Source organism: Accipiter gentilis, chromosome 25 (assembly GCF_929443795.1).
Source record: "Accipiter gentilis chromosome 25, bAccGen1.1, whole genome shotgun sequence".
Taxonomy (NCBI): Eukaryota; Metazoa; Chordata; class Aves; order Accipitriformes; family Accipitridae; genus Astur; species Astur gentilis.
The window spans coordinates 4,731,525-4,754,947 of record NC_064904.1 but is presented as its reverse complement, the minus strand read 5'-3'; the positions used below and the strand labels follow the sequence as shown (position 1 = coordinate 4,754,947).

The 23,423-nt window shown below is 35.3% G+C and overlaps 1 protein-coding gene across 8 annotated transcripts in view; it reads left to right on the top strand.

Annotated features, from left to right (window-relative positions):
- TTC7B (tetratricopeptide repeat domain 7B) overlaps positions 1-23,423 on the top strand; it is a 141,264-nt gene that overhangs the window by 26,521 nt on the left and 91,320 nt on the right. For 6 of the 8 annotated variants that reach the window (XR_007509620.1, XR_007509619.1, XR_007509618.1 and 3 more), the window contains exons 4-7: positions 9,699-9,829; positions 11,943-12,064; positions 12,474-12,497; positions 21,847-21,925. Coding sequence is in view for 5 of the 8 variants with exons in the window: in XM_049828872.1 (XP_049684829.1) it covers positions 9,699-9,829; positions 11,943-12,064; positions 12,474-12,497; positions 21,847-21,925 (356 nt within the window). In the remaining 3 variants the exon portion in view is untranslated. The remainder of the gene's footprint in view (positions 1-9,698; positions 9,830-11,942; positions 12,065-12,473; positions 12,498-21,846; positions 21,926-23,423) is intronic. The other 2 variants (XM_049828873.1, XM_049828876.1) reach the window with 1 other exon arrangement.

The following is a 23,423-nucleotide window of genomic DNA, read 5'->3' as shown; positions in this document are numbered from 1 at the left end:
GCGGGGGAATCACAGGGCCTCAGTGCCTGAGCAGTGCTGGTTCCTGTCTGTCACTCCTCCTAGGGAAAATGTTCAGAATTGTTAGTGTGATGATAAAGGAACTGCTGTATTTATCAGACCCAAAAGCTCATGGACAGTTGTTTATAATGGTGAGCAAAAAAAAATGCTTTGGAAAGAAATTCAAGGAACAGGACAAAGTTGGTTTTGTTTTTCTTCTGGCTTTTGGCAACAAAAGCCACTGCTAGTAGTGATGTCTTATGCTTTTTCTTGACTAGAAGAAGGTGCAGGAGTGGTCTGATGAAAAGTTAACTGCTGCTGTGTCCATTAGAACAGCAGAGAATAGACTAGCCACGTGAATATGCATGAGGCAAAGCCTCAGAAACTGGATTAGCATAGGTCAGGACTCAGCACTGTTTAGATATCCCTCATGCAAAAGTTGCGAGGAGCTAACCACACAGTACACTGAATGTAGTGTAATTCTGATATTTTCCTGGCTTCACCGTTTCCTCAAATTCACAAGTTAAAAAGAGAAATGTAGTGAAGGACGATCTTCTTTCATGTGGTTGACTGCATGGACAGGCATACTTTTTTGACCTTACACTGATTATTTTTTTTTTTTTTTTGTGTGTGTGTATGTGTGCATGCGCCCATAGAATACTGTTCTGGATTAGATCTGGTGTTTTCTTTAAGAAAAGAGCTGATTTTGATGCTATGCTTCTGAGTAATGACTCTATATGCATATATAGAAGGTATTGCGGGGATAGAGTATTAAAAAGGTCATAGTTTTGTTATTAAATACAGAATTTTCTTAGATTCAAAGATGTACTTGAAAAAATTGAGTGCGGCATTTTTAAATGTCATATAAAACATAGAAATGAAAAGATGGAGCTTTTCAATGGGCTAGTTGGCAGTTGCAAAAACATGAGAATGCGTATTTGGAGCCGTTGCTTAGTTTTTCCCCCATCTGCTTGTAATTGCATTTGACTTGAAAGCAGAGGAGAAGCATGCAATAAAACAATTTTCTGTAGCAAAATGTCTATGGTTGGAGGTGCCAGTTTATTTCAAGAGGGTGTGGTGAAGGAAAGAAAAATGGGCATAAAAGACATCATTGAGGAGATGGGCAGGTTTGCATGACTCTGTTGTGACAAACTGTTAGCCTGAAAGCAGGTGTATGAATGTTGCTGGAGCTGGCTCCCTGAAGCTGTTGCTTTTCTTTCTTTTGTAGTAACACTTAAGATAGTACATCACTGGAGCAGGTCATACCTTTAATATGAAGTTTTAAGAAGGAGTACAGAAAAAAACAGATTTTATTATTTTTTTTTCTTCTGCCACAGATGTAGCTTGGACATTGGTACTGCTTATTAGAGCTGTTTTATGCAGCAAGAGCAAAGCTAAGAAATGAGACTGGGCAGGGGGAGGAGGAGGGAAGGACAGACTTGAGATAGTGTTGGCAAGTCTTGGCTCAAAGTAAAATATAGAAGGGTTTTGCACATTTCTGACTGTATTAAATGCTTGATATTTAAGTATCTGCTTAGGAATGACTACCTTCTGATAAGTAGAGCAGGTTCCCTTGTTAAAATAAGTTAATTTTGTCTCTTCAGTATCCATTTGTTTACTTTCTTCGCTAGATCAGTTTAATTGGCAATGCTGAATTCTGAGACAGGAAAATCTTGTCTTATTTAAATTCTTTGTAAGTTAAGTTATGAATCCATAAAGAAATAATTAAAGACTGTATGTGTCTGACTTTTTTTTTTTTTTTGACCTTTTTCATGTTAGGGTTGTGTAGCTAGCTCCCAACTTTTCCTACTCCTTCTCTTACAAGACCAAGCAGAAAAAATTCTATATATGGTGTTACCATACAGAAGCATATATTTAGAATCTGTTTTAATAATGGCTGAAGCTAATATTCTCCTGGGGATATGGCCTCTGGGAAAAGGACAATTAAGTTTCTGCAAGTTTTCAGAAGTATATGAATGAGGTAGTATACTGGAAAGCACACACAGGCGTTATTCAAAAGCTGCTCATGACAGTATCTCCTATGTTTCTAACCAATTTTTGTTGCTTATGTATGCAGAGATGAGATGCATGCACAGTGGGATATTGAGGTGTTAATTTGGGGAGGCGCAACTTGTCAGTAACTCTGAAATAACAAGTATATGTCTAAGTAAGAAAAAAGCTTATTGAAATCATAGATAACATGATTGATGCTGTTGCATGAGTCAAAAGACAATTGAAATATGAATTTAGAATACTTGGCATTACAAATTAGTGAATCGTTCTACAAATGCTTATAGATGAACATAGCAATTTACAGGTCTGACATTCCTTAAAGTCTGCAACTTTGTAAACTTGATTTTAGTAAAGAAGTTGTATTTACATTTACTATAGTGTATAGATTAGTAGACTACTCCAGGTATCTGTCAAGATGGCTGTATTGTATTACAGTAACAAATTCTTAAGTATGTGAGGGATGTCGCCTGTAAGTTAGTGTGTGACATTACAGGATTGTAGCCTTATTGCTGCAGGCTGTTTTACGTCTCAGATTGCCTGTTCAAATAACTGTGTTTATATTTAGATGATGTATGTTGAGTAAGGTGAGACTGTCTTTACTGCTGCTGACCCATATTCAAATTTAATGTTGCATTTACCAAGTTAAATGCTTGGCTATTAATTAGTTCTATTTACAGAAACATGGAAATGCTCATTAGGTTCGGTGGAAGTGTCAGGTGCATGTGAATTGCTACTTTGCAGTTAGCAGAAGATGCTGCACTTAACCTTAATCATATACGATTGTAATGGGATCTTGTGCAATGCTAGCCTGTATCAGCAGACACCAAGCAGCTCTTCATGGAAGAATGCTAAATGAAAGCTGTTTCAGTAGTTACGCTGGGGTTCTCTAGCCTCATTAGGCAATGAGTCAAGAACTCAGCTTAAGTTCCCTCCTCCTACATTGTTGTGCAAACATTGCAGCCCTTCAGCAAGTAGTTTGCAGACCATGGCTAGGAAGCCTATGCCATAGGATACTTCAAACTTTGTCTGTTAAAGCTTGTCTTTCCCTAGTCTATTTTTATGACTTCTGCCCTGGTGGAGCAGGGACTCGGGGGAACCCAGGAGTTTGCCCTGCTTTCCTCAGTGCTGCTTTTAGCTCCAGTATTTGAAATCCAAACACTGAATGAAAATAATATGCTTCTTATTAAAATAGACTTCTTTAGGACTTGAGCATTTTGGTGGTGTGTTTTTCTTGTTCTTAGCTTCTCCCAAATCTTTAGAATTTATTCAGAATCTTGGCTTTGGCATAGCGAGGAGAGGGAGAAAATCTTGGGCCAAAATTAAAAATTAGTGATTCTGGCTTTTTTTCTCATGCCACAGGAAGAACTGGTGTCACAGTGGAGCTTGGTGTTTTTTCCTCAGAGGTGCTTGTAGGAGCAATCCTGACAATTTACAGCAAAAGAGTATCAATTCTGTAGTTAAACCATCTCCTTTCTCCTGAGCTTGCAGCTTCCATGATGACAACTCCCTATACTGGTGTGCAGCACTACTGCTTTGGGGAGGGTTCATCAGACAGATTCACTCAGTCCAGGGTATACAGCAGTTATCAGTCCTTTTCCCTGCTGTTATCTCTAGTTTGAACTTTTTCAGCCCCTCTGGAAGGTGCTTGTCTGTCAAAGGGCTGTACTGTAAAGCAAGATTTGGTTGGCACATGGTTCTTAAGAAACAAACACATATGTGAAAATACTGATCTCTTCTGTTTAAAAATACTGTAAATGTCTATTTTGTAGTCTTAGGAAAATACAAAGATTTGAATGTCACTACTTTTAGAGGAAAAGCGTGACCAATCATTTCACAACAGTTATCTCAGATGATAATACAAGAAATCCCAAAATATTGTTATGGTTTTGACTGCTTGGATTAATAAGTAAGTGTTCACTTCAGAAAAGAGATGAGTGTTCCTGTGTTGTGTTTTTTTTTTTTTTTTTTTTATTTTCTGTTTTTAACTTTGGGAAACTTCAAGACACTTAGAAACACTACCATAACTATGGCATTAGAAAAGCCGTACTAATGAAATGACATTGTAGTATGAATATATGTGATAAAATGCTGTCTTCAACTCTGGAAAGTTGTGCTTATGTTGCTTTGTGTGTAATCTAGAATGAAATTTAATTCTCTGTAAGTAGTTTGTGTTTAAAAGAGTGACTAGCCAGAGCAGCTTCCCTTAAATTCAAGTATGCTGAGAGAAGAGGGTATTGACCTTCTCTCTAATTCCTTTTCTGGAAAGCCAGTTGGGTATGAAACTAGCCATAGAGGAGATCCTGCATCCTGACAGTTGTTGGGGACTTTTTTCCCCTGTGTCTTGGTTTGGGGGGATGGGCAATAGAAGGTACTTGAAAAATCTGAGAAATTAATTGTTTGTGTTTCCTTGGATTGTCTAAATAAATAGGCAGTTTCTACTAAGACAGTGTGTCTGCATTAACTGTGAAAGTAAGAGGTCGTTTCTTATATCTCCCTACTCTCTGATCTCCCTTTTCCTCCTTTCCTTTATAATAATTACTTTACAAATATCAGTATGGAATTGAAGAGGAAAAAAATTCATGCTTTGCTTTCTAAAATAATTCTCTGCAAGCAAGTCACAATCTTTGATCGAGGACTTCTAGAAATAAGTCCTTCTCTTCCGTGAGATTAGCAATGTTTGTCCTAAACTGAAAAATAAACTGTGGGAGTTCCTTGATAGCAGTAACTCAGATTGTTTCAGTTCTTCTTTTAAAATTACTAATAAATGTTTGCCATAATCTATAATTGTTTGATCTAAATATATAAACTAAATATGAAGTCTTTTTAAAAGGAGATGAAAGGGGTTCTTTGTGTTTACAGCATTTGGAACACTTAGCAGTGTTGCTTTGCATATCATATAGAGAAGAGTAAGTGCTGTATACTCAAACACACTTGGATTTTATGTGTCCGTTTAAGGAAAAGAGGAAGCAAATCCAGAAATCTTTATCTATTCATGCAGCTCTTTCTCTTTTGCAAAAGTAGGTATAAAATAGTCTTTCACTCTTTTTCTTCTGTCTTTTTACTTGTCTACTGAAAAGAGTAGATAAACCATGGGCTCCATTATTATTTGTGGTTTCTAAAATTTATACAGACAAGGTACTGACTGGCATAATGGAAAATCCTCAGATACACAGTGCAGTAAATGTGATAAGCTTTTGTCAGCCTTGTGTTTTAGGGGTTTTTTTAATGGTCTTAGTAATGGTCTGGGTGGTGGGAATACTTGGTAAAGATCTGAACTGTGCCGTGAATTCCCTTTTGACCTTATAGTAATTTTTATTTTACTCTCTATAATGAAATGGGATTGTTAGTTAATGACCTTTTCTACAGAACTTATAAGTTTGCTCTTTTTTTTAAAGTGCTTTGTAAATGAAAAGTAATTACTGTCATTGTTCTTAACATCAAAACGGTTGGTCATCTAAGATTAGGCAAATCTTTTGCACCAGGATTTCTTAAAAATTTTTAGTTTGTTACTTATTCTTACTGAGGAGTTCTCTTTTTTGGGTTGTGGTCAGCATGTGGATATGTGGTGGTAGGGCTGGTCTGCTCTTGTATTTGTAAAAAATGAAATAGTTTACTTGGCATAACCTTGACCACTGATTTGAGACCATAGACACAAGAATGCCGCTTGGAATAAGTGATAAAACTATCTACTGTTTGCTTTCTGAATCTTTTACAACATATGAATAATTTATAAAGTTTTTGAAGATTTAAAGAAAACCTTTGCAAGTTATCATGTAATGTTAGAGTTACTTTGCAAAACATGTAAGCTTAACTAGTACAGACTCGTATTCATTTCACTGCTTCTCACTTTTCCCTCAGGAGTCATCTTGCTTGATATCAGGTCTAGATATGTATGAGATAAGTGTCTTCCCAAAATAAAACTGACCCAGTTCATTGGAAGTGCTTACTTGTAGGTGATTTTGACTGGAAGGTCTTAAACTTAAAAGCCATGAATATCAAAGTCAACTTGTGATACCAATTGACATGATATTCTTGAGCGCAGAATAAAACAAAATAAACCAATAGCTATGACCTTTACAACAAGTGCAATAATATTTTGTAGTAGTAACAGCCACCTCTTTTCTGAATATCTCAAAGCAGTTTATAAACAGTTGAAGAAATTCCTGCCTGCCCTTTTGAGAGAGGATACCAGAGATACCTGCCTGGCAGGTATGGGAACAAGCACAAAGGGGAGAACTGACTTGTCTGAATATATGCAAAAGTCTTCACCAGATAATTTAGGACGATATATATTTTTTTGAAATTCATGTGTTTCTCCATTCTGTATGTTACCACTTGCTTGTTCTTTTTTGGGGCCTAATGTAATAATCCCTATTTTAATTACATTTTTATAATCTCTTAGTATTCTTGTGAAGAAGTGGGCAGTATATTATGTGGTTGTTATTGCTATGTTGCTATTTATGTCTATTTAAAATTAAATGATACTTTTATGTACTTTAATACATAATTTCTTAAATTTCATCTGTATTTAAGAAAAAATTAAACGAATAGTCTGGAGGGACTCTAACCTGTTACAGAAATCATAATTTATTCAGGGTTTTTCTTATAGTTGATATAGTTTCATTTTTAATACAGTATTGAATTGTAATTATTCCTGTGTCATTAAAACAAATGAATTGTACAAACCATCCTGTTCAGTGGTCATTTCAGGATAGTTCTCCAAAGGAACTTCCTGCTCCGAAGCATTGCATGCTTAAAATATACATACTTTCCCAGGTTGTAATAAACATACCAGGAAAAATACAATGAATACTAGTTGGATGGTAAAGTTACTCTAAGAAATGCATTATATACTTTTGTACTTCCCTTCTGCATTACTTAAAGAGTCTGGCAGAGCAGTGAGATGCTTCCACATCTTAAAGAAAATTCTCCGCTAAAATGAGAGAATGTTCTTACAGTGAGTTTTTCAGATTAAAAAGATTATAGTTGTGGCCATAAAGTATAAGAATAGAAATAACAAATCCAAGTCAAATCTACAAATAGCCCATTGGTTAATATGTTTCATGTAGTGGAGGATTACTGTGGGGCACTGGCCGTTCATGTCATGGGAGAGAAGGGATGGAGAGGAGTGATCCGCTTACCAACTATCTGGTGCTTTCAGTTATTTGACATTTTTATTGCAGCTCATTTATTGTATTTTATGGTCACCTCTAAGTCTGATTTTGAAGGTTGTGTAGGATACTGCAAACTTTCTATTCAGTATCAACCTTACATTTAGATCTTCTTATCAGAGGGTCCGTTCAAGCCTACTGCAGTAGCAGGACAACTGACCTTTTTCTATATTTTAATCTTGCTGCTTTTGGGTCTATGACTTAGAGTTAGCAAAAAACCCCATCTCAGATATTTGCTATTTGATTGAAGAATTGAAAGAAAGTGGATTGGCGAAGGCTACTCTAGACTATTTTCAAATATATTTAATTTTTAGAGATATGTTAGGTGAAAACCATAACATGCCAGAAAAGTCCAGTGTATGTTGTACTCAGGTTTGGCAGGTTTTTAAGAGACAGACTACTTGTTCGTTTGCTGTGTTTCAGGAATGTTGTGTAGGTTTTTGAAAAATATATTGAAATTTATTTTGTCTTTAGCAGAGCAGTTAGTACTGAAGTCAGGATTTTGTCTTAACTGGATGTATAGCTAGCAAATAAAGCTGTAGGATATACATTGTTTTTACTAGTAGCAGGGGGGTTTAGAGGGTCAAGGTGGCCAACAAACTCTGATACAGACTTAAGGCATCCTCTCAAGCCAGAAATATGGTTTAGTGGTTTTTTTATGCAGATAAGTTATACTTCTACAGGGAGATATTGAAGCTTAAAGTTCCAGTTTAAAAGAATCTGGAGGTCACAAATACTGCATAGTTTTGAGTTTATCAATAAACAAACTGCAGATTCCATGGCTGTGTCTTCCCAAGTTGTTTTAGTAAGAACACTGTTGTAATTCCAGTGAAACATACTGTTCCCACCTTACAGTATTGATGGACAGAAATCCTTTGATAAACTGTTCTCTGAACTGGGGTTTTATACTATCTGGCATTCTGCAGTCATCTGCCCAATATATAACTATGTGTTTTGTTGTTGGTTTTGTTTTTAGTTTCTCCAGCAATGGACTCTCAAAACCTTGGATGATGAATTGAGAATATGGTCATTTAAATTGTGAATTATATTAATGTGGGAGCAGTTGAAGGCACTTTAGGATCAGCGCTTACTGCTGACAAGCTGGAAGAATGACCTGAAATAATCTCTTAGGAACATGTGGAAAGTGCTATACTTCTAATACAAATAATTAATCAAATAAATATAAGATAGGTTAACAGATGAAGCAGTAGGCTTGCAGAATATGATCTGTTGCAGATCATAAACAGAAGACAATGTTTTACTAATATGTTAGGGAAGGCACTAAAGTTCTGTCGATTTGTATTTTATTTTTTTAATGTATCCTCCATCAAAAACACGAAGTCTTTAATCTTACGTGCTCAGTGCTACTGAGGCCTCAAGTGAAGCCATGTGTCCAGTTCTGGCCCAGGGAGTCAAGATAGAGGTAAATGGTTGGAAAGTGTCCGGAGGAGATAAAAATGATTAGCTGTCAAGGAAGCATGAAAAGTGAAATGAGTGAGAACTGACACTTTTGTCGCAAGCATGTCTTTCTCTCTCTCTAGATAAATATTGAAAAAAATGTTTTGTAAAGAAAGGAATAATCTCTCAGTGAAGAAGACTAGGAGTAATTAATCTAGGGAGGGAGATCTAGACGTTAGGAAAAAATACTAATTGTGAGAATAGTTGAGCTCTGTAATAATTTGCATAGGAAGGCCAAAGCATCCCTATTGTCAGAGGCTTTTAAGAACAGGTTAGAGAAGTGTCTGGGGTTGGCTGATTCCTTGGTCAGATAAATGGATTAGTATTCTCTAGGTCTTTTCCAGCTGTTTTCTCTAATTTTCTAGAAAATAACCATAATAGATGTGGCTTGTGTAGGAGATAGCATTGATTAGTAAGAGTTGTTGGGTTTATATTTTAGACAAGCAAAGACCTTTTCCCACCCCCCCCACCCCCCCGCTTCAGAGCACCAGATAATGTATTTGTTGCATAAATCCTGAAAGGAAAAGACTTCCGTGCCTTGATGAAAGCGAGCTATCACTTACTAAATTTAAATACAAAAGTTAAACTTCCTAAACCCTTATTTTTTAAAAAATATATTTGTTTTTATAGGTGCTTCTGCCTTGCCAGTTACTAAGTTTAGTATTACCTTGGGTGCCTTTCTTCACCCTGCCTTGGTTTCTATGAGCACTCTGGAGAGGTGAAGATGTATTCAGTAATTTAGAACTGGTCTAGAAAGACACTAGGCACTTTTGTGGTAGACTGTCATAATGTCTTTTAAATCAAAATTGCTTTAGAAGAAACTGCTCCTTCTGGTTTTATAATTATTAAGGAGAAGTCACTCTTATTTATATATCTATTAGTGTCTGTATCAGAGGATCATACCTTTGTAAGTTTTTGGTAATTTTTAAATTTTTTCTTTGTTTTTTTTTCTCCTGACCAAAGGGGCTTAGCCTGGACTATTTTTTAGGTATAATATTATATGACATTAGTTTTTAACGCTTCATTTGATTTCCTCCCCCCCCTCCCCCAACCCCCCAGGTCTCTGTCTTGAGAAGTTGCCAATTTCTTCTTCAGCTAGCAACCTCCATGTGGACCGTGAACAAGAAATTGTTACATGCTATGAGAAGGCTGGGGATATTGCTCTTCTGTACCTTCAGGAGATAGAAAGGGTAAGCTGGGATGATTTGCGTATTGAAGAATTGCATGGTTCATCTTTCATTGATGCGGTGTTACCATTTTGGTAATACAACTAAAAGATGCCTAATATTTATTTTCTTAGGACTTCAATGCAGACTTACAGTCGGACAATAAATTAGTGTGCCTTAATGTATGTCTGCTAGCTGTCCTTCTGACTGTTCTCTCATTCTGATCTCTTCGAATATAGTGCTAGTAGTCTAAAAAGGGACAGAGCTCCTCTGAACTACTATGTATATTCAAGATGCTGATCTGTGGCCTCTTGTTACCCTATGGTAGTTCATTTATGAACATGGCATTATGGTGTCTTTCAAACACATCTGTCAGAATATGTACGTTGTATGTATATACTTACTAGCTTTTCAGGTAATTCTTAAAAAGAATTCAATTCAAAATGAGGCTATGAAGATTGAAAATTGATCTTGTTGATATTTATTTGGAGCCAATAACTTCACTGCTCTTAAATCCTCTTTATAAAACTACTTGAAGGTAAAATTCTGAAATAACATTGTACCCATCAGCAAGACACTTGACGTATCAGTGGGATGTCCAGAATAGTAACTGAAGGTGTGTTTGCTTCAAATAATAAGTACAATGCTGGGGCAATGGAAAAATCATCAGATATGATAGCCAGATAAACAGATTATTTTAAAATATAGATGAAATTCAGACAAATCTTAATAGTTCTATAAATTGGATCAGGACAATGTTCTTGGACTTGATAGCCCATTTGTCATTTTATCTCCTTAATATATTGCTCACTGTATAGATGAAACTACAATTACTGTTAAAATCCAAGGTACTAGATATGTAGAAGACCTGGTTTTTATTGATGAAAGATGATATATCTGAACTTCTTAATGTTAGACAAAATATAACCTACAAACAGCTCTGCAGATTATTAGGCAAGTTACTGTTTTCTCTTTTTCCCGCGATTTTATAAGTTATGGAGTATGAATTACAGCAAGTTAACATTAGGCTCTTTGTTTGTAAAGAGTGTAACACTTCATGATTTAAAAGCTTCAAGCTTTATCTGAATTTAAAGGAATCCATAGGCTCTTTTATTTCCTCCTCCTGTTTTCATTTACACCATTAACCTTGTTTTCGGTTTCTTACCACTTAGCAGAAACCCTTCAAGTGTTATAAATACTTTTTTTTTAAAGAAAAGAAAATCTGTGGCACCCTTTGTTTCTAGGATTTACACGCTACTGCATTTTATTTAGACTTTGAGATATGTCTGGACAAAATACAATACACTTGGGGCTCTATTCTTTGGCTTGTGAATACTATTAGAATGAAGCAAGCTAGCAATATCACTGACCCTCTTTTTCAGACCTATTGCTTACAAGCTTCAGGCCTGTCATTTGACAGTTGTCATTGAAGGGGTTATTAGATACAGTTAGGGTCACACAAGCAAAAGGAAGGGGAAAGAAAACTTTGATGTGATGGGGGAAAGAAAAGTAATTCACACAGCATTTTAAATAAATACACGTTTTTATTTTCTGAGGGTTTTTTGCTTTAGTGTTTTTGTTATTATCTTTTAGTGGCTGGTGGACTATGTGCAGTCAAAATGAAGGCAAATCAAAGCTGTTAGCTCTCCATTTTGAGAGAGCATTTTTAATGTTGATGTAATACAAATTAAGTTATTTTTAAATTGTTTTTTGGAAATCACTCTGGAGATCACTTTTAATCTTCTTACTGCTTTCTGCAGCAGTCTTTCCTAACCTGACAGGGTTTTAGATTTTGAATACTATCACCTCCTGCTACTGAATAAGGTTACAAATATGCTTTTTCATATACTTCTCTTTTGTATGCCATTCTTCACAGAACTTTCTGAAAAAGTTTTATAAAATTATTCTGAGTGGCATTTCTGCTTCCTGAAGAAATTACTTTTAAGGATAAAGCCAAGAGCAAAAAGATTTATATTTAGGTGGGAGCGGAGGTAAGGATAGAAATATTCTACTAGCCACTGCCTGCAAATGAAAAAAATTTCTCCAACATTAAGTATTAGCTTCTGTGTAAAAGTCAAAAAACTTGATTGTTTTTTTTCCTAAATAAATTTTTTTACTTCTTCTTTTGTTTTCTTAGGTAATTAATGCCAATTTACAAAACAGAAGCCCTAAACCAGGGCCCACTGCACATGAACAAGAACTTGGTTTTTTCCTGGAAACAGGGCTTCAAAGAGCGCATGTTTTATATTTCAAGAATGGGTAAGATTTGATTCTCCTTTTTTTTGAATTTGTTTTTTGTTTAGGTTTTGTATTTGTGATCTAACTTGGCATCATTTTTAGCAATTGTGGATTGTGTAATCATGAAGACTTTAATAAAGTAGTAATGTTTTGATTGAAATAGTAAGGCTGCCCATATTGTATTTAATTACATATTGTAAAATTGTTTAATCAAAGTATATTAAACAGAAAACATTTTCTATTTTTACTTTCTAAATTGAGAACTTAAGATACCTTAAACTTGACCTATTTGAAATTTCTTTTACTTTATTACTAGACACTGTTAGAAAGTGATTGACAACATATTGAAACTCTTGATTTTTATAATTTTGATTTTGTAATTTTTTTCCAAATCTCTTCAGTTATGACTTATTTTAACATTATGCTGCAGGATAAATGTGCATGAAGATCAACAGTATGTATACAAGTATACAATCTCCATTGCATCTGCTCTATAGATCCTTCTAGATTCTGCATGGGAGATCCTTTATAATTTATTTTAAATAAGGCTTCCCTTAAAAGTCTAAAAATAAATTCAGATATCACAGGAAACAAAAAAAGGAATACAACTCACCATTTATAAGAGCTTTAAAACTTGGCACAAATGGTTTTTAAGTACATTTCTGACATTTGTTGTTGAAATCACACAGTTTAAGAATTTATTTGCAGGGCTTCTTATTTCACTAGGAAAATGTGGTTTCATTGAAATATTGGAACTCTTGGTAGGACTACTGTTTTGTACCAGAAATGTTTCTTATTCTTACAAATATATAAACAGAAGATAAAGGGAAATCGTGCAGTGTCTGTAAAGAGTTCGAGATTTTAATGTACTGATGGTAGTGTGACAAAAGGCTATCCAAGTTTTCAAACTGTTCAGGGACTTCAGCATGGAAATGATCACTAAGCTTCTGAAATCTCATTCTTAAAGTAATGAAGTACTGCTGCAATAACACATGATCTGAGAGTTACTTTTTAGTTCTGTTTTCATCATTTAATTGCAGGAGGAATGGAATGTTCTGAAAGTTAATATTTTTCATTTATCAGAGCTAAAAATAAAATTTGTTTTCATGGCTGCACAAAAGATAAATAAAATATACTTATTGAAAGAATCCCAGTGGCATTCATGGTTAAGAATAAGCTAAAAAATTCCACATTTTGAAGAATTTTGATTGAAGGCCAGGAATGGAAGTGGTCCATTTAATCTGACATGTTGTGTGTAAAAGCAATCACTAATAGATATAGCAGATCAAGATTAATTAAGAAAAAAAGAAAATGGCACAAAAAAGTCGTGCAGTGGGTTATTAAGGAACATCCAGCCCAGAGGAGTATTTTTCCTAGACCGTATCAGTTGGTCTGGTGTGCGCTTTGAAAGGTTGATTGTATTCTATGTACCCTTTAATCCTTCACAGTGAAGCTGGTGGTGTTCTTGTTAACTCCTACATAAGCATATAATTTTTTCTGCAGTCTTTAGTACAGTGGTCACTTGCAGTTTACAAGCTAATTACACATTATATACTTAATTTTAAACTTCTTCCAATTCATTGGCCAGTGCTACTTTTTTTTTTTTTTGTAGTATGAGGAAACGAGGTGTTAGGGAAAATGGCTCTGTGCCAATCATTATTTTACATATTCCTGCCATTATATCCTTTAGTTTCCTTTCTTCATTTAGAGCCAATCCCAATTCTCTCAATATTTCCTAATATGGTCATTGTTCCAAGCTGTTAGTTATGTTGCTGCTTTTATGGGTCACTTTTTTTTTTAATTAGTTTTTAACTTGGGTTTATCAGAACTGAACAACACTTTAAATGTATAAAATGTATACTTTTCTAACAGGGACAAATTTATAGCATGCTTTTTAATACACTTATTTTAAGGATGCTTTGCTTGGTTTTTGAAGTTGTCATCTCTCCTGATGTTAGGTTAATAGAAAGATCTTGAATCTAGTTTCTATGAAGCTTCGCAACATACTTCAAGTTTGAACTCTATATAAATTGTAAAGACTGTATGAACATTTTCAAGGAGAGGAAATGTTGATATCTTTAATATAGGCAATTTAGAAATGGAAATATTTATTTTTAAATACACTTGTTTTGCAATTGAACCTGTAGATGTTAAAAGGGCTTCAATCCTGTGGAGGAGGCAGGGAATCACCAGAGTTTAACTGCTTGTGAGTGATGGGGGAGAAGGAGAAGAGGAAAAGTGTGCCTGTCTGTTTTTACAGGCAGACTAAATCTGTTATTCATATAGTAATGCAGTGGAATCTCTTATTTGTGTATGTTCATGAAGTGAGGTTGACACTCAGAAGAGTTGAATCTGAAATAAAAGTTCCTATCACCAAACTATAACCTGGCATTGGTTTGCGTCAGTTCAAATGTTATCCCGTTACCAGCGTAGTGGCTATAGTAATTTGTGCATTAGAGCGTGCTTAAAGATCTGAGTAGATGTTTATGGATTTTTTTGCTGCTGTTTTAGTCTTCAGTTCCACTCCAGTAAGTATGAATAAATATCTCTCAAAATCTGCTGGAGAACTGAATTTGTCTGAAGTCCTTTTGCTATGGAGTGGGTTTTTGTTGTTGCTGCATATCTAGGGGTCGGTTGGCTAATCAATGCTTTTAATTACACTTCTTCCACTACAAGTGGAAGTGTCATTTTTGTGCATGTTAGAAAAGAAAATAAGATAACTTTTATACTAGCTGGAAGAGTATAATTTTAGCAGTAATGTAGGGAGTATTGCTGCCTACCCAGAAAGCTGGTTGATCCATTTGAAATTTTCTCTATGTTCACTAACTGTGCAGAGCTTTTCTTTTAAGCCAAGAAATCAAGTCTTTCTAGAGGATTAAGTGATTTATCTTTCAGGTATGCATTATCTTGACTGAAAAACTAGAAAGTGTTTGAAACCTAACTTAGCCTGACTACTAAGCGCTGGCATTTTGAAAATAAATGGAAAAGCAATTATCTTAAAAAAAAAAAAAAAAAAAAAAAAAGAAAAAAAAAAGAAAAAAAAAAAAAGGTGGCAATAGCCTGAGTGGAAAATCTTTTTTAGTGCTCCATTAACCAACAAATCTGAAATTAATGTTTTCTTCCAAAGTGTACAGAATTTAGTGAAGAATCAAAGTACATACCCATTTTTCACTTGGGAGCAGAGGAACGTTTCAGCTGGGAAATGAGTAGCAAAAGTTGAGGAAGGTGTTCTAAAACTTAAAGTAGGGTTTATGTGCTTTTTAAAAAACATTCTGAAATATGTAAGTTTAAATGTCTTTCAGGGTGATTATGCAACTTCTATTTAGTTTAGTAGTTGCTTCATAATTTCAGATTGGAGGAGTTCGAAGTCCTGATGTTCCAAGAAAAGCTATGAGCACAGAAGCTTTGACACGACTGCTTTAACGTAGCTATTTTCCAGTAAAATGCCTCTGAGAGGGGTAGGAGAGCAGTTTATGTACCAGTAATTCTTCTACTTAGTATTTGCTTTTTATTAATGTTATGAGATAAACAAGACAAACTTAGGTTGTAAATGGTTTTTATTTTTGAAGTAATAGTTTTCAGAAATACACTGGAAGTGTATGCTCTTAAAGCAAAAGAGCTTTCTGGTTCAAGTCTAAAATCAGGTGGCTGTCATGTGAAAACCAGACTCGGCTAGCTTTCAGAGGTCTTTTTTGTGGCTTCTGTATTTCACACCCTCTCCAAGGATATTGCTCTGTCAGAGCCCAGGATCTAGACTGCAATTTGGTCTAATCTCCATCATGGTTCACATGCTGGATCAAAGCCTGAGGAACCTGGACAAGATTTGTATGCGTTATGGTGCCATTACCTGTGCTGGAAGCAAGACCTTCCCAGTCTTCTCCATGAAGTTGTATCTCAGAGACTGGCTTTTTCTCAATAGAAATTTAATCCCCTCAAAAACAAAGCAAAAAAACTCAACCAGTTTTTCTGCATGTAATTGATTTTTATTGGCTTACAAAATGTTTGACAAGCACAACAAAAAAACCAACTCCTTAGAGTTACTCATGTATAGGACTTGTCTATGTAGAAGTTGTTTCTTTTGCCTATTTTTCTTTTTCCACCATAACATAAATAGGGATAGCATAGGAATATAGCTCTCATGTTGGTAAGTGAGGGAGACTGGTTGGAAGCTAATCCATAAGTGCTTCTGTTGCACATATATACAGTGCTCACAGCTGGAGATTTTACAGTGATGAAATCTGTAAGATAAGGATTTATGTAAATGCTTGACATAAATGCACATCAAGACACTGTATGACTAGCTGTATGCTGTATTAGAATACAGTGCTAGCTACCCATCACTCTCTGAATCTGTTGACTTCTTGTTGCGTACCCTACATCAGTCTCAAAACAAATTGGTCATTAAGTAAAGAATAGAAAGTAAGATGAAATTAAAAACCATTGAAATCCTACAAAGTATCGCGTTCTTTATGTGTGAGATACCACTGCTGTATTGGAAACAAAATTACTTCTGTTGCAGTTTTCAAAACAACCGTGTCCTGGAGATAACTGCTTTCATGTTAGGAAACTAAGGCAGAATATATTCAAGATAGAGACAAAATTCACTGTTTTGTGATTGCTAACAAAAATGAGTGTTCAAAGGATACTTTAATATCTGTCATATCAGATGCTTTCCTCATCCTTACTTAAGATACTGTTCTTACTCTGTTAGTTTTCATTGAAAAAAACAGAATACATTTGAATGCAAGGGGAAATTATTATTCCCTCCAGCTATTCAGATAAAATCATCTGTGAAGAATGCTTTCTCTTTCATTCCTTGTTGTGTGTTTGTTGCTCAGAATTGTGTCTTAACTTCAAGAGTTTAAAATAAGATTCCATTGTTATAGATAGAAAATCTGGCAGTTTTACATGGAGGACTAAGGTGGATATATATAAACATGAAGGAATCACTTTTATTCAAAATAATCTCAAATAAATTTTGTAATAATTAGTAATACAAAGCACAGTGAAAGAATCATGTTGTTAGTATCTGAGTTGATGTTGAATTTTTATAATTTTAATAATTTGCAGTTGTAACTCTGACTCTCGCTCACTTTTTCTGAGAAGATACTTAGCGTTCTTTAGCCCATGTACTACAAGTCTTGCTGACTGTGGCTGTTGCTTGTGTTTGCAAGCATCAGATTCAAGGTTTTGGTTTTATGTTGTGTTGTGATGGGCAGCAAACAAAATGGTATTGGATCCTTAAATTGGGGAGGGACTATTTAGTGTACTTCCCGTGCTCCCCCCAGAATGCTTGCTTTACTGCTGTATTTAATGCTCTTGTTTTTATTTCCTTCTCTGGTTTTGATATTGTTCTGAAGAACACTGCTTCGTATGCCAGGTATCACAAGGCATGGCTATGCCAGAAGGTTTTTTTTCTTCTTTTTGTCCCTTCCCTTGCAACTTGTACGGTAGGGATTTGTAGGATCACACAGCTTGAAAGGGACTCTTGAGGGGTCATCTGGGCCAAACCCCTGCTCAAAACAAGGCCAGTGTAGAGCAGCTTGTTCAGGGCCTTGGCCAGTTGTTGTGCGTTTCACCAAAGATAGAGGTTCAAATTCTGATAAAGCTTGGGGCTTAGGTGTTTTGTGGACAATATTCATGAGATATATCACCTGAATGTGAGCTGCAGTAACCTACATCTAATTAAGTCTTCTGAGTTCCTATCTGTTAATACTGATTTTTCTCTAAAGGACAGTTAGTTGTTGTACCTGGATGATAGTTATTTTCACCAAGAGAAAGATTTTATAGTGTTTGGGTTTTTTTTATCATAACATCTTTCAAATATATACTGCTTCTCATTGAGCAGTTTCTTTCATTCTTTTGTACTGCCCGCCGCCCCCCCCCCCCCGCCCCCCCCCCGCCCCGTGTGTGTTTTAAAACACAAAGATAAAGAAGTGTTTGTCTGGGGTATGAGGTTTATCTGGACTACTAATGCCAGAAAGCACTGTGGTGCCTGATGCCAAACCTGCTTTTTAAAACCAAGAGACTTCTTGGTGGTGATGGTGACAATTACATTTGTGCCAGAAGTTTGCTACTGCTGGCCTGAATGCTTGTACTCGGGTCTTCTGGTTCTGCATTGTAAGTTTGTCCTTACTGCCCCTTAATTTTCTTCCTGCACTTTCCTTGTATCATATTTACAGTTATCAATATCTCTCTCTGTTTAGGAGTGAGCATCTTTGCGTAGAAGCAGTTAAAATATTTTCATTATTCTAAACAGAAATGCTGCCTGAAGTTTTCAAAGGAGCATAAAAGTTGATCTTGCATCAGAAGAATTAATTAGATTCTAACATAAATTGTTGGGGTTTAGGGTGCAAATATGTAGACACAAAGATGCAAATTAGCCCTAAGGGCATCAATCCGTATAGACTTTTAATAGTAGATTGTACCATTAAGTCCTGGTTCTCAGTCTTTAAATGGTATAGTGCTCCTTAAAGAGTCAAATTGGGGGGGGTGGAGGGGGGAGTTGAGGATTTAAAGCAGCAAACATTTTAATTAGTCTTCAAAAACCAGAAAGATGCAATTCAAAAGGCTTGACTCGAGCACAATCTGATGGGAGGCAGTCATATAAACACACATGTACGTTAACTAGCAGTGTCTATCTGTGGGCTGTCTTTGTCCTGTCTGAAGTTACTGAAAACATGTCAGCTCTGAGTGCATGTTAGTGTACCTTAAAATTCCTTGTCTCAAGAACGGAAGGGATCTCAAAGTCATTTACAGACACTGTGGGATGTTGTTTTCTAAGTTTACCTGCCCTTTTACTCTGGCATTCAATAAGCATGGGCGGAACTGCTAACATGAAGGCACATCATAGTGAAAAGCAGGTAAAAGTTCTGTGCTTCCTAGGCTAGGCAGGAAAAGTATGTGCCAGAATAGCCATCACCCTCTTCTCGCCAATATTACAAACTGTTAACAAATACAGGAAATGTACTTTGCTAAAAGCAGTGCAGTGTGGAGATCTACCATGTTGTTCATGGTATATTTTGCTTCATTACTTGTCTCTCAAAGCATTTAACTCAATTTTTGGGTGATTTATATTGTAGTTTTGAAGTGTACTATTTTTTTAGTATACTTTGTGTAGAATACGCTCGACAAATCAGTGTTGTGTTTGTGTTTGCTTGTGCAGTGGATCCGTGTTAAATGCTTTATGAAGCAAAAACTAATTCTGCATTTTAAGTTGGATTTTTTTTCTTGTAGAATCTTACTGCTTTTTCCATGATACAGTAGAACTTCAGTCACAAGTTTCAGTCTATTGCAGATGCTTACAAAAATGTAATAGGTAACTAATAACAACCTGTCATGAAGTTCTTAAGGACTTTTAAAAGTTGCATACTTTTTCATACAGTATTTTTTTTTCTTCTTGTAACACATCAAAAGACATAAACTTCAGATGGGGAAAAAAATGCTAATTCCTAAAATTTCGTAAAGATTTAAATTAGTGTGATTTGAAGTTCTGCTATGTAGTATATGTTTCATCTGTAGTGGGAAATTAGTGTTTCAAGTTGACAAGTTCTTGGTCTTGCTCTTTTTTGACAATTTTGAAGGGAAAGTTTCAGTTTTATTGGCATATTGGCAAGTCTGGTTTTTAAAATCTTGTTATGGGGACACATCTGTGACTTTGCAATACAGTCCTTGAGAGAAAGCTACATTCATGGGAGGTATGCACTTAGAGCAGAGGACTTAAAGCTGGGATTCCAGTGGTCTGGTTTTGGCTCTCAAAAATATTTGGCATGTGGTATTACTGAGTAGTATGTATTTTGGCTTTCAAAAGGTGCTGAACATATCCAGCTTCCATTGAGTTCAGAGATTTTCTTAAAATTTGGCCTACTGACTTTCTGTACTTACTTCATTAGTATATGAAGTTATTCATTACCTATTAAGAGGTCTGCCATTTTGAAATACATAAATAAATATAATCTTTCATGCAGCTGTTTCCATGTTAGATGTATACAAAGATCAGTTTTCTTTAATGTGTACTAACTGGTCACTCTATGGTCAAGCTCTGCTGTAATGTGGACTTTTTACCAACAATCATTATTTCTTGTGTGACTGGTGATTATTTCTTTTCAGCCAACTGGTGGCTGGCTTTGACATCACTTTCAACCTGTACATACAGGTTTTGTTATTTGGAAATGCTAGTTCTTTTTAAATGAGCATGCTAGTTCTTTTTAAATGAGCTTTTATATAAAAGTATTTTAGAAGGTGAACTTGTGCTAGTGAAAGATGTCTGTCTGTGCTGGAGACTAAAGTTTCTGAAATACACTGATAATCCTTTATTATATAAAAAAGAACAGAGATGACCTCGTCATGTAATCTGAAGAGTGAAATAAATGAGTAGGTTTCTAGGTAAAGTGATAAGAATTCTACAGTTCTATGGCAAGATCTCTTGCATCAAACACTCTGGTTTCAGTAATTCTTCAACCAAATTTAAAAAAAGCATCTGTGTAAAAGTGCTGGCTTTTTTTTAATTTGTACAAAGTTACAATTCAGAAGATCAGTATTTAAAATACATTTGTAAATAAAGGCATCAGAGTAAGGAAGGCAATTTCAACATCAGTTTTATAGTGCAGTGCAATAGTGCTTTTACTTATGAAAAGCTTACACAATATGTAATATTTCTTTTCTCATTTGAGCCCATTGTTAGGTAAATGTTACGCAACTTGCAGATAAAATCACATCTTAAGATAACGCAACTATATGAGAGCAACAATGATTTAATAGAAAACATGCTTTTGACCAAATCATTTTGTTTTGCAACTACACTTCAATTAGTGAAATGACTGGCCTATGTTGTGTTGAGGTTGCAGAATTCAATTGTTCAGCTCAGCAAAAAGCCAACCCAGTCCTTCACCAGTTCAAAGACAAACTGTATTAATATAAAATAAAACATTCTCAACTGCTTTTAAGTGCTATAAAAAAACCAGATAGCTGAGATAACTGATATAGAGATGAGGAAAAGATAAAGCTCTAAGACCATTCAAAATAATCTATTGTTTGAGAAGAAAGTTAAGATCTGCTAAAATTGTTTGTATAAGTGATGCCTGCTCTCTGAGGGTCTTGAATCTCTTTGCAAAAGCTGTTTAGGCAGCAGAAGTAGAAGAAGCACAGATGAAGAAGCGACACCAAAAGCTAGCTGGAATTGAGAACAGAACACTGATCTCCCAGTCCTCTTCTGGACACACAGTGGGCTTTGCTGTGTTTGTGCTCTTTCCTCTCTGAAAAGGAGTTTAAAATTGTATAATACTTTCACTGAGGATTACAAGATTTACTCCTTTTTTATTTCCCTATTTTAAGGTGTAAAGAGGCAGCTAAAATGGAATGGTAGTGTTTTTCCTTTTTTTTTCAAAGTTTATACTTTGAAGCCTAATGTAATTGGAAATGAAAAATTGAAAATGAAAACCATTGCAGTAGTGAGACCAACTTCAGTTTTGTTTTTTCCCTCTTTGGGATGGTCACTTCTTACACTTTTCCTTGCTTTCTCTTGAACTATCTACTGATCATGAAAATGTTTCTTTTTTCAATAAATTGGCAGGGAATATTGTTATAGTAATCAGTGGTCAGGTTCCCAGATGAGTATAGATTTATCTCTCTCTCTCTCTATATATATATAGGTAGATAGATATATCCATCTCACAGAAAAGCAATGATGATATGCAGGAAGAAAAAAAAATTATAGCATGGACTTTAACAACTTTATCGAGTAATGTATTAAGGTGTTACTACATCCAAGTTGGAATACTGTCAAATTCTATGTTTATATACAGGAACTTGACGAGAGGAGTTGGTAGATTTAGAGAGTTACTAAGAGCTGTCGAAACAAGAACTACGCAAAATCTGCGAATGGTAAGTTATATTAAACCACATTCCTATTGCAGCATCTGAATTTTAGTAGGCAGGTAAAGCATAAATATATTGGCTGAGTTAGAGACAAATAATCAGATACACAGCATATTGATCAGAATCTGTTATCTACCACTTCATAAGGTTACATTTCCTAGCTTAAGTGAATGATTAAAATAAAAAGGAATGTTTGATACCCAGTCTCTCCCCTATTTCTTTTTCCTGTTTGTGGTTATGATTAAAACCTGATTGGTCTCTGACTGACCATACTTTCAACCTTAATCATAATTGCCCTCTTTTATGGCTTACCATAGTTACACAAGGGTGTCTTTTCATGTTTTTTGTAAGGTAATGGGAGTGAGGATAGAGTGCAGAATCTTTCGATGTGTTCTATTAAGTTGTAAGTTATCAAGTTATTTCTTTATTTTTGTAATAAAACCTCTTAAAGGAAAACAATAAAAGCAAAACCGTGACAATTTGTTATTTATATCAAAAAATAAACCTTTACCAAAAAAGTGATGTATCTTTTTTGCATCTTCTATACAGTAAAAGGCCAAGGCTTATATCTTTTGCTCTAATGTAATGATTTTCAAAATGTCCTAGATTAGTTTCCAAATATTAGGCTTTTAAAACTCCAGAGTAGTAATAGGGACGGTAACTGGTTTTCTTAATTCATTTAATAACTGATTCCTAGTAAGGATATTAAAATTATTAAAAACCAGACTTTCAAAGGAGAGGGATAGTATTGCAAACTTTAATAGAATAGGAGATGAAGGGCTTCTTGTGGGGTAGGAATTAAGGTGAAAGATGCAGATCATATGGTGCTGTCCGTGGCTTAAACATTACACATCTGTTGCTGGGAAATGTTGCTGGGAAATACTGCCAATTCTGATGCAAGTGTAGATCTTGCCTTCTTTCCTGCCCTGGAACTAATCTCTGAGTTTTCATCATCATGCTATGTAGTCATGCAGCTTGTATACTTATGTATTAAACATTAAAGAGGAGATTAACCTGGTAGTTATGGATTATGGGATGACTTCAAAGCTTTAAATTAATATTATTTACTTAAATAATATAATATTTGTGTAAGTATTTCTACACTTAAATATATGGTGCCAAGAATAGCTGGTCAAAATAAACTTTTTCATGCTGATCTACAACCTCGTTATGCTCTTGCTGAGCCTTACTAACAGTAGCAAACACCAGCACCTTCAAGTACAAGTTGTCAGAAGCCCCAGTCAGTTGGGGCTTGGACTGTAACTGTCTGTGGTGGGTTGACCTTGGCTGGCTGTCAGATATCCACCCAGCTGCACTCTCACTCCCCTTCCTTAACATGATGGGGAGAAAATAAGGTAGAAAAGACTGTGGGTTGAGGGTAAAGACAGGGCGTTTGCCTACCAGTTACTGTCACGGGCAAAACAAACTCAACTTGGGGGAAATTAATTTATTGTCAATTAAAAGAGAGTAGGATGGTGAGAAACAAAGAGAATAACTAGAACAC